Here is an 11,207-nt window from a genome sequence, read left to right as displayed (position 1 = left end):
GCAGATGAGGCACAGGGTCTGGTCCTTCTGGACTGCCTGCACCCGCTGCACTGGCCGATGCTTCCAGCAGAAGGACCTGCGGACAGAGGTGATGCTTCAGCCCCAGCTCTCCTCCATCCCGGCCCTGGCTCTGGTACCCCAGGGAGGTGACACTCACTTGAACTCCCCAAAGAACTGGAAGATGCAGCCCCGCTCGCTGCCACAGGGGTAGTGGAAGGTGCGGGGACAGCGCCGGGCTCTGCAGGTGACCGAGGCGCCCACCTGGCGGCAGATGCAGCACTTCTGGGGATGACAGGAGGTGACTGGTGTCAGTGCCACGTAGAACTACAGAGCCATGGAATCAACCAGCTTGGGAAAGACCTTTAAACTCATCCAGTCCAACCGCTCCCCAGCACTGCCAAGGCCACCACTAACCCTGCGGCCTCGTCTACACGGGATGTGAACACTTGCAGGGACGGTGACTGCAGCACTGCCCTGGGCAGCCTGTTCCACTGCCTGAGCACCCTCTGGGGAAGGAATTGTTCCTCATCTCCATCTAAACCTCCCACTTGAAAGCATTTCCTCTTGTTCTATCACTTGGCTCTTGGGAGCAGATGCTAATCCCTCCTGTCAGGCAGTTGTAGAGAGCTATAAGGTCCCGCCTGAGCCTCCTCTTCTCCAGACTAAACCCCCCTTCCGCAGCCACCAGGTCCCCCAGCCATTTCCCCTCAGGCTTGTGCTCCAGGCCCTGCCCCAGCTCCATTGCCTGTGGGGAGTGATGGTGATAAGATCTGCATGAAAAAGAGTTTGGGAATGAGCTCTGAAGCCTTGGTGCTTTGACAAGCCCTGGGACAATGAGTTGGGGCCTTCAAGTCCAGACAATGTGGGAGCTGTGAGAGGATCTGCAACACTGTGATTGGACTATTCACCTGGAGACTTTCATAGTGGCCAATGACATTGAAAGTTGTATATATGTGCAGGTTGGGAAAGTACTGAACCAAGGGGTAAAAAGGGCTTGGTGGGAATAAATGAGGATTTGAGTCTCTGCATCAACTTGAGCCCCTGTTGTGAAACACCACAACTGCCTTTCTCTGGACCTGTGCCCCTGGGGATTCCTGTTTGCCCTCATCCAGCACAACCCCACCATGTTCCAGTGACACTGGACCACTGATAAATCCACTTTGTCTCTCCCAGTCCCAGTTTCCTTATAACATAACTCTTTGGATCAAGGGGCATCTGGGCGGTTGCTTGCAGCCAGCTGCCAGAGCATCCCTGGGGGATTGCTGGCCTGTGCAGTGCTGGACATAGGGAATGGAGACCGTGATGCCCTCAGGCCTCACCTTTTGTGCCACCCGCTTCAGCTCCTCCTGGATGTCAGGGAAGAGGAAGCCATAGAAGCCCTCTTCATCGGCTCCTCTCTGGTTCAGCCTGCTGGCGTGGTACTGCAAGAGGGGAGAAGAGGGGTTGTGCCAGGGGCTGCCGGCGGTGCGGGGCCGGGGAGCAGGGGGTGTCAGGACCAGGCACTCACCAGGCAGTTCTCATGGACGCAGAGCCCATCCTGACGGCAAAACTGCCCCAGCACCTCGGGGTTGCAATCTGCCCGCTGGCAGAACCCGCACACTGCAGGGCGACAGCAGCATCACCCCCTGCACTGTGACAGGGTCCTAGTGTAATGCTGGGAGTGGGATGGGGGAGAAACCCGACCACCTTCCTGTGGTGCTTGCATCCACAATCCCCTCTGGTAGGGTGCTAGCAGGGTACTGTACGCTCACCTTCCTCAGCAGGGCCATCCCGCTGCCTCTTGCACTGGGGAGGAGCTGAGGGATCATTCTCCTCCAGCAGTGCTTCTGGACACTGGGCTTTGCGGCGCCGTGATTTGCGCTTCATCGCAGCAAGTGGCTGCAGCCAAGGAGATGGCTGCGCCTGGGAATGTTGGTTTGCTTCTGATCTGGGGCTGTTGGTGGGGCACCCTTGTAGTGCAGGGTGATTGTGACACGGGTGGGGCTCCCTTGCAGTGCAGGGTGATTGTGACACGGCACCGCACAAGGGTTCCGCAAGGGGCTTCTAGAATGCAGGGACAGGTGCAAGGCTGTGAGTCAGGGACAGACAGAGGGAGGGAGTGTGGCATGGGCTGACTCTGCTCATTGTCCCCCTGCCCCTCGCAGTGCCCACCTTGCAGTCAGCACAAGCTCTCAGTTCTAGTCCAGGGGATGTGGGGGTTGTGAGGGGGTCTGCAGCATTGTTATTATGCTATTTACCTGGAGAGTTTCATGGTTTCCAGTGAGGTTAAACGTTGTATGTATGTGCAGTTTGGGAAAATATTGAATGATGGGATAAAAAGGGCTTGGTTGTAACAAATGAGGATTTGATTCTCTGCATCAACTTGAGTCCGTGCCATGAAATGCCACCATTATTTCAATTATTTAACTGTTTTTATCTCAACCCACAGGTTTTACCTTTTTTCTGATTCTCCCCCATCCCACTTTGGGGGTATCTAGTTGCTGTCTGGGGTTATACCATGACAATCTTTTTTGGCACTCAGTGTGGGACCTCTTCGTCATGTGTCACCTCATCTTCTGGTGACATTCGAAAACCTTTGCTGCCTTTGCCTTTCCCAGTCACCAATGTGGTATGATCCCCATGTATCAATCCTGAATTGAGGATTCAGTGTGGAAGGTTATTAGATGCTAAACTAATGATATCTTGGCTCATTAAGGAGGTAATAATTTCAAGGGAAAGACATGGTGTTAGTTGCTGGGAGAATTTATAAGCTGCAGTACGTTTAGATGTTGCACTCCAGCTTGATCCTTGTGTGTTTGGTGCACACTTGCGGAACTTGTGTGCATGCTTGGTAAGTAAATCATATAAGAGGTGGAAGCTTATGATATGCTTAATAATATAGAATCAGTTTACATGGGAAGAACAGCCATTGCTCAGGTTCTATGGACCAAGCTGTTGGATGGCTAGGATGTACTTGGTATTAGAGTAGGGCTGTAATTTAATGTCTTGATTCGCCCCAAAAAGGCCCTGCATCCTTAAGGACTTAACTAGTCACACAAAACAAACTGGCTATGTTTTTTATTGTGAAGTTTAATAAATTTCAGCCTGTTGTACCCCTTAAATTGATTTGTGCAGCGAGTGATGGAACTTCTAGGTGAATTAAAGGCATTTTTTAAGTATGCATTACATTTATTATGCTTTTATTTTTTATTCAAATGAAAGAAGTTATCTGACAGTAACAGATGTAGCATGAACTTGGTTTATAACTATTTGAAGGCAGCGGCAAAGTACTGCGAACACAAACACACCCTTAAGGCCAGCAACAAGAAAACTTCAAAATGGTCTGAGCACTCTAGGAAAATCCTCCAGTTAATCAAATCTTTTAAATTGGTAATTATTTTCCTTTATAAACCATCATCTCTGGTAAATATGCAGAAGCTGCACTGAGAAAATACATTCAGAACCAGATGCAGAAACAGGGGGTCTGTGGTCTTCACATGCTCTGCTCAACACTTCCCTTTTGGGTGAAAAATATAAAGCATTTGCCAATTACTGTGTCTTTTTCCTGAGTAGAAGATGTCATAGACATGCCTGCTCTATTGGAATTTGTAAGCAGTGGAGAACTTTGAGGAATTACACTGTGCACTGCCTCTGGCAACAAAGGTGGCTTCAGAAATCCATGCCCTGTGAGATCTTGTGGTAGGCATCCTTGCCACCCACATCCCGCTGGCACAGATTTTGACAAGGTTACAGAATAACATGGACCAGAAAAGTTATACAGGTGGAAAAGAAGAAACCTGGTTTTGGAAGACTCCTCTGAATCAGCTACTCAACAAATTCTACTGGGAAAACTGAGGAGTCTGAAACTCTTCTTAAGCTGGTTTTGCTTGCTTTAGCCTTTTTTTTTACTGCATCAGACTTTTAGATATCAGGAAATATCATCAAGCTGCCCTCTGTAGGGATTTAATCCAAAGCCAATGACTGCCCCTGTTAACTTCAGTGAAGTGGGAACAAGCTGGCTAATGTTATGTCACACAGTAATGCTATTTTTCATAAGAAAAATCTTGCCTTTTTTGTGCACAGTTTTTTTTTTCATTAACTATGAAGAATACCACTCTTCCAGCAGCAAAAGTCATACAGTTCCAAATTTTACTTTACAAGCTAGATGTGAAGCTCTTTACTGAGAACTGGACTAGTGCAAGAGCATTACAAAACATTAGTCATAAGTGCTCTCAGGTTAGTTAACGTTGTTAGGAAATTGGTTTCTCTCTTTTAATTCAGGGTATTAAGCAGTAGGTGGCATCCTACTTTAATATTACAGTGAACTGTAAGCTTGCTAGCAGGTGTTATCACCTGGTCTAGAAAGTTCTTAGAACTTCTTTTCTACTTGTACTTGTGCAGTATTATCAAAGAAAGATTGTTTTTGCTTAAAGTAAATAGGAAAACGTGTAAATTCTGATGCGAGTTCTGAAAGCGTGCGAGTACCACATACTGAAAGTCCTAGTAGAGATTTTAGTTTGGAATTTGTCTTGCAAGAAGCAGACCTTTGTAAACTGGGAGAGATGAGGAAAAATTATTAAAACATTTTCCTAGCAGCTGGATTGGTTCCAGATCTCTCCAATATTGATTGTAAATCCTAAAGATTTTACTCTCGTTGTTGAGAGACTTGTGAAAATCGGGGCTATTGCCCAACCGGTGGATATTCTACACCCAGAATCATGGGATAAATGTACTAACGCAGTAGCTGCGGAGACGATGTCCTCAGGTAGTGGGAAACATCTTAAGTCATGGGGGAGAGTCATCCAGGCTCTGCGGAAGGCCCTGCAAGAGCAGGAAACCTGGAAGGCGGCAAGAGAGTGTTTGATGGCCACCCCGAAGTTAGCAGTCGGGTCAGCCACACAGACTTTGCTCCCCCTCCCCCAGACTATGCCGACTCCATTAGCCCGGAAGATCGGCAAGAGGGCGATACGACCCCTCAATCCTCGGGCGCTGACACGCTCGCAGATGGACAGAACCAGGCTGATTCCCTCTGGGGAGCGCTGCCAGAGGAAGCCAGGGGGGCCGCGGAGAGAGCAGAGCCCGTGGAGGTCAGGGCTAGACCGCCGCCCTATGCGCCCTAAGATGGCGCCGAGGACAAAGGCGAAGGGCGAGGCGAGGATGCTCCTGGCGGGGAGAGGGAGCACAAGAAGGGGGGGGGGGGGTGCAGGGAGGACACCGATTCGAGCGGGCATCGCATCGGGAACACTGCCCATGCTGGACACACACCCCCGAGGAGCGGGAGGGAGCACAAGAAGGGGAAGGGGGAGGGGGGGGAGGGGGGGGGGGGTTAGGGAGGACAGCCGATCCGAGCGACCATCAAGAACAGTGCCCGTGCTGGGCAAACACCCCCCGAAGAGTGGGAGGGGCGAGCCAAAAGGGGAGGAACAGCCCGCCCACCGGAGAAGCGGGCGGGGTTGGAACCCGAGCAGAGGGAGGGGCGAACCCCGAGAGAGGGAACGGCCAACCCACGGAAGCGAGTGGGGCCGGAGCCCAACAAAAAGGCACCGAAAACCCGAAGTAGCCAGTCAGTCGAGTTCCGACTCTGAAGCAGACACGGGGTGGGACGAGCAGTCCGCAACCGATTAAAGTCTAGAGGAGGAGGAAACAGAGATAAACAAAATCAAGAGCCAAAGTATTCCCACCCAAACTAAAAAGGGACCACGAGGGGAAGAAATCCCTCTGACAGATTGGAAGAAAATACAAATTGCGTGCGCCGACCGGAGCTCACCAGCCACATTAGCATTCCTGGTCCGTGTGGCACCTGGGGGACAGAGGCAGTATTCGCCAATAAGCCCCAAGGACATACAAGTGATTGTTATGGCAATTGCAGATAAAGGGCTTAAGTCTGCCATGAGTTTCTATCCACAGGACTGGATTATCGGACGTCCTTGTAACCCGTATACCCCGGTGACAAGAGAGGATGATAAGCCAACAAGCATCCAGCCTGCCCTGTGGCAGACACAGCATCAGCAGCAGCGGTGGTGGGGTCTCATTCACCCTGCCCGCAGCTTGGTGATGGGGTGACCACAGGGGTGATGACATCAGGGACCACAGGTGCTGCTGCTTACCTGAATACAGTGGCGGTGGAACCAGGCTCTGGTGCAGGTGGGACAGACCAGGGTGTCGTAACACGGCCTCTTCGCCACCGCCTCCTGGCAGATGAGGCACAGGGTCTGGTCCTTCTGCACTGCCTGCACCCTCTGCACCTCCCATGGAGGGCTTTTTACTGATCTCCCCAGCCTGGGTGCCAGGTCTGAAGCTAGCTCTGTATCCCTGCTGTGACCAGGGGAACAGGGTGAGAAGGGCTGTTTGTGCCAAAATTGGGGCTAAGCTGGGAGTTTTCTCCTGGCAGTGGTCTTCTGCGAGCAATAGCAGCAGAACCTGGGGGTGTTCATCCACAGAGCCGCTCCTCAGGCCCCCAGTACGGTGATACTGCAAAGCAAATCCCTGCCTGAAGCTTGCTGCCTGCTTGGGATTGCCACTGGGGCTCTGGCTATGGAGCTTCTTGCCCCAGCCTGGCTCTTGGCTGGTGGGGCAACCTTGCAGCAGTGGCAGCGCTGGTGCTGTGGGGTTTGGGGCACCCAAATAGCATCTGAAAGTTGCAGCCCCATAGCCAGCGCTGCCCTTTCTGTGGTTTCCTTCTCCAGCTCAGCAAATCCGGGTGCTCTGACATAATTTCCCTGGTATCTTGGACTCATTTTCTTTCCTTGGAACCCTGCACAGGCCCCGCAGCAGGGGAGTAAAGGAGGGCATGGCCAAAGGGCCGAGCGCTGTGCAGAGCCCTGCAGACCCCAGCTCCAGCCCTGCTTGCAGATCCCTCAGCTCCACAGCACCATCAAGGTCTCCGCAGTCTCTCTGGTCGCTCTCCTCCTCGTGGCCGCCCACTCCCGATCTGAGGCCCATCTCGGTGAATCTGGCATCACTGCATCCTCCCTGGGGCTCACTGTGCCATTGCTCCATTGCTCCAGTGCCACCCATGGCGTGACACCAGCCTCTCCACTGGGTGACCAGTGCCAGCTCCTATTCGGGAAGCAGCCTGGCATCCCCTCTGTGATGCCAGGAGGAGGTTGAGGCCACTGCAGCGGCTCTTGCCCTGCAGTGCTCAGACCCAGCCAGCAAACCCACCTCTGTGGAGCTCCCTCTAGGGCAGGGCCTGGGAGGGTAGGTCGGTGTCGGGGTGTCCTGCAGGGATCCCAGCCTCTTCGTCCCCAGGTGTGGCGTCAGGAGCTGGGACTCTGTGTGACGGTCCCTGTGCGGGTGGTTCCAGTGCCTGGCCTGGCTGCAAGGTGGGCACTGCGAGGGGCAGGGGGATGATGAGCACAGCCAGCCTGTTCCACGCTCCCTCCCTCCATCCCTGGATCACAGCCCTGATGTCCCATGTCCCCATGTCCCAAGTCTCCATGTCCCCCATGTCCCAACCCCATGTCCCAAGTAGGAGTGGTGGCTACATGGCTCTTTGGTCCTTGTGTCCTGCCCCCCAGCTGCAGCCCTCACCAGTGCCCGTGTTGCTGCAGTCACAGCATTCCCAGGAATCCACGTCCTCTCCCAGGTTGGAGCAGCGCTGGTGGGTCCCGCAGGAGCCACAGGAGTGGCAGAGCAGCAGTCGCCAGGGCCTGGGGGGGCAATGAGACCCATTGCCACCAAAGGCTCATGAGATGGATGGGGGGTGCCAGCCTGGTACCTCCATCGCCACCCTAAGGGGGTGACCTCAGGGACCACCAGCACTCACCCGTTCTCCTCTGCCACCCCCCGTCCCACGGGGCACAGGCATTGGCTGCTGTCACAGGAGCTGTGCCGCTGATAATGGTCGGCAAAGGCTCCATTCTCCTCCCAGGCAGCATCCCTGTGGGACCAGAGGAGCTCTCAGCCCTGGGCATGTGGGAAGGCAGGAGGGGATCAGCTGAGCATCGCAGAGGGGAAGGAGGTAGGGGGAGGGCACCAACCTGTCTGGGATTTTGATGCCCAGGCGGAACATCTCTTTTTTGGAAGGTGACCATGTCCCGGCAGAGTGGGCAGCAGAAGCAGTGCAGGGCGGAGCGCAGCGCTTGGCCCTGTGGCAGACACAGCATCAGCAGCAGCGGTGGTGGGGTCTCATTCACCCTGCCCGCAGCTTGGTGATGGGGTGACCACAGGGGTGATGACATCAGGGACCACAGGTGCTGCTGCTTACCTGAATACAGTGGCGGTGGAACCAGGCTCTGGTGCAGGTGGGACAGACCAGGGTGTCGTAACACGGCCTCTTCGCCACCGCCTCCTGGCAGATGAGGCACAGGGTCTGGTCCTTCTGCACTGCCTGCACCCTCTGCACCTCCCATGGAGGGCTTTTTACTGATCTCCCCAGCCTGGGTGCCAGGTCTGAAGCTAGCTCTGTATCCCTGCTGTGACCAGGGGAACAGGGTGAGAAGGGCTGTTTGTGCCAAAATTGGGGCTAAGCTGGGAGTTTTCTCCTGGCAGTGGTCTTCTGCGAGCAATAGCAGCAGAACCTGGGGGTGTTCATCCACAGAGCCGCTCCTCAGGCCCCCAGTACGGTGATACTGCAAAGCAAATCCCTGCCTGAAGCTTGCTGCCTGCTTGGGATTGCCACTGGGGCTCTGGCTATGGAGCTTCTTGCCCCAGCCTGGCTCATGGCTGGTGGGGCAACCTTGCAGCAGTGGCAGCGCTGGTGCTGTGGGGTTTGGGGCACCCAAATAGCATCTGAAAGTTGCAGCCCCATAGCCAGCGCTGCCCTTTCTGTGGTTTCCTTCTCCAGCTCAGCAAATCCGGGTGCTCTGACATAATTTCCCTGGTATCTTGGACTCATTTTCTTTCCTTGGAACCCTGCACAGGCCCCGCGGCAGGGGAGTAAAGGAGGGCATGGCCACAGGGCCGAGCGCTGTGCAGAGCCCTGCAGACCCCAGCTCCAGCCCTGCTTGCAGATCCCTCAGGTCCACAGCACCATCAAGGTCTCCGCAGTCTCTCTGGTCGCTCTCCTTCTCGTGGCCACCCACTCCCGATCTGAGGCCCATCTCGGTGAATCTGGCATCACTGCATCCTCCCTGGGGCTCACTGTGCCATTGCTCCAGTGCCACCCATGGCGTGACACCAGCCTCTCCACTGGGTGACCAGTGCCAGCTCCTATTCGGGAAGCAGCCTGGCATCCCCTCTGTGATGCCAGGAGGAGGTTAGGGTTTCGTAACACGGCCTCTTTGCCACCGCCTCCTGGCAGATGAGGCACAGGGTCTGGTCCTTCTGCACTGCCTGCACCCGCTGCACTGGCTGATGCTTCCAGCAGAAGGACCTGCGGACAGAGGTGATGCTTCAGCCCCAGCTCTCCTCCATCCCGGCCCTGGCTCTGGTACCCCAGGGAGGTGACACTCACTTGAACTCCCCAAAGAACTGGAAGATGCAGCCCCGCTCGCTGCCACAAGGGTAGTGGAAGGTGCGGGGACAGCGCCGGGCTCTGCAGGTGACCGAGGCGCCCACCTGGCGGCAGATGCAGCACTTCTGGGGATGACAGGAGGTGACTGGTGTCAGTGCCACATAGAACTACAGAGCCATGGAATCAACCAGCTTGGGAAAGACCTTTAAACTCATCCAGTCCAACCGCTCCCCAGCACTGCCAAGGCCACCACTAACCCTGCGGCCTCGTCTACACGGGATGTGAACACTTGCAGGGACGGTGACTGCAGCACTGCCCTGGGCAGCCTGTTCCACTGCCTGAGCACCCTCTGGGGAAGGAATTGTTCCTCATCTCCATCTAAACCTCCCACTTGAAAGCATTTCCTCTTGTTCTATCACTTGGCTCTTGGGAGCAGATGCTAATCCCTCCTGTCAGGCAGTTGTAGAGAGCTATAAGGTCCCGCCTGAGCCTACTCTTCTCCAGACTAACCCCCCCTTCCGCAGCCACCAGGTCCCCCAGCCATTTCCCCTCAGGCTTATGCTCCAGGCCCTGCCCCAGCTCCATTGCCTGTGGGGAGTGATGGTGATAAGATCTGCATGAAAAAGAGTTTGGGAATGAGCTCTGAAGTCTTGGTGCTTTGACAAGCCCTGGGACAATGAGTTGGGGCCTTCAAGTCCAGACAATGTGGGAGCTGTGAGAGGATCTGCAACACTGTGATTGGACTATTCACCTGGAGACTTTCATAGTGGCCAATGACACTGAAAGTTGTATATATGTGCAGGTTGGGAAAGTACTGAACCAAAGGGTAAAAAGGGCTTGGTGGGAATAAATGAGGATTTGAGTCTCTGCATCAACTTGAGCCCCTGTTGTGAAACACCACAAGTGCCTTTCTCTGGACCTGTGCCCCTGGGGATTCCTGTTTGCCCTCATCCAGCACAACCCCACCATGTTCCAGTGACACTGGACCACTGATAAATCCACTTTGTCTCTCCCAGTCCCAGTTTCCTTATAACATAACTCTTTGGATCAAGGGGCATCTGGGCGGTTGCTTGCAGCCAGCTGCCAGAGCATCCCTGGGGGATTGCTGGCCTGTGCAGTGCTGGACATAGGGAATGGAGACCGTGATGCCCTCAGGCCTCACCTTTTGTGCCACCCGCTTCAGCTCCTCCTGGATGTCAGGGAAGAGGAAGCCATAGAAGCCCTCTTCATCGGCTCCTCTCTGGTTCAGCCTGCTGGCGTGGTACTGCAAGAGGGGAGAAGAGGGGTTGTGCCAGGGGCTGCCGGCGGTGCGGGGCCGGGGAGCAGGGGGTGTCAGGACCAGGCACTCACCAGGCAGTTCTCATGGACGCAGAGCCCATCCTGACGGCAAAACTGCCCCAGCACCTCGGGGTTGAAATCTGCCCGCTGGCAGAACCCGCACACTGCAGGGCGACAGCAGCATCACCCCCTGCACTGTGACAGGGTCCTAGTGTAATGCTGGGAGTGGGATGGGGGAGAAACCCGACCACCTTCCTGTGGTGCTTGCATCCACAATCCCCTCTTGGTAGAGTGCTAGCAGGGTACTATACGCTCACCTTCCTCAGCAGGGCCATCCCGCTGCCTCTTGCACTGGGGAGGAGCTGAGGGATCATTCTCCTCCAGCAGTGCTTCTGGACACTGGGCCTTGCGGCGCCGTGATTTGCGCATCAACCTTTGCTGCCTTTGCCTTTCCCAGTCACCAATGTGGTATGATCCCCATGTATCAATCCTGAATTGAGGATTCAGTGTGGAAGGTTATTAGATGCTAAACTAATGATATCTTGGCTCATTA

The 11,207-nt window shown here is 54.7% G+C and overlaps 1 protein-coding gene across 1 annotated transcript; it reads right to left on the bottom strand.

The window, feature by feature from the left end:
- Window positions 1-7,159: 7,159 nt before the first annotated feature.
- LOC117435923 (PHD finger protein 7-like) lies at window positions 7,160-11,083 on the bottom strand. Its single transcript, XM_034060648.1, has 9 exons — window positions 10,972-11,083; window positions 10,727-10,818; window positions 10,539-10,640; window positions 9,377-9,543; window positions 9,197-9,295; window positions 7,962-8,069; window positions 7,748-7,861; window positions 7,513-7,631; window positions 7,160-7,311 (listed from the first exon to the last, which is right to left on the bottom strand). Exons 1-9 carry the CDS (start codon window positions 11,081-11,083, stop codon window positions 7,160-7,162), a joined length of 1,065 nt encoding a protein of 354 aa, XP_033916539.1.
- Window positions 11,084-11,207: the final 124 nt, after the last annotated feature.

The sequence above is a fragment of the Melopsittacus undulatus genome, chromosome 1, assembly GCF_012275295.1.
Source record: "Melopsittacus undulatus isolate bMelUnd1 chromosome 1, bMelUnd1.mat.Z, whole genome shotgun sequence".
Lineage (NCBI taxonomy): Eukaryota > Metazoa > Chordata > Aves > Psittaciformes > Psittaculidae > Melopsittacus > Melopsittacus undulatus.
This window is presented reverse-complemented; position numbering and strand designations above follow the sequence as displayed.

Bases quoted from the DNA above. Each gene is read 5' to 3' on its own strand.
- LOC117435923 (XM_034060648.1), bottom strand. From the start codon at position 11,083: ATGCGCAAATCACGGCGCCGCAAGGCCCAGTGTCCAGAAGCACTGCTG. The intron at 9,296-9,376 runs GTGAGTGTCACC...CTCTGTCCGCAG, and splicing joins CAGTTCTTTGGGGAGTTCAA to GTCCTTCTGCTGGAAGCATC. The intron at 8,070-9,196 runs GTGTTACGAAAC...TGTCTGCCACAG, and splicing joins GAGGCGGTGGCAAAGAGGCC to GGCCAAGCGCTGCGCTCCGC.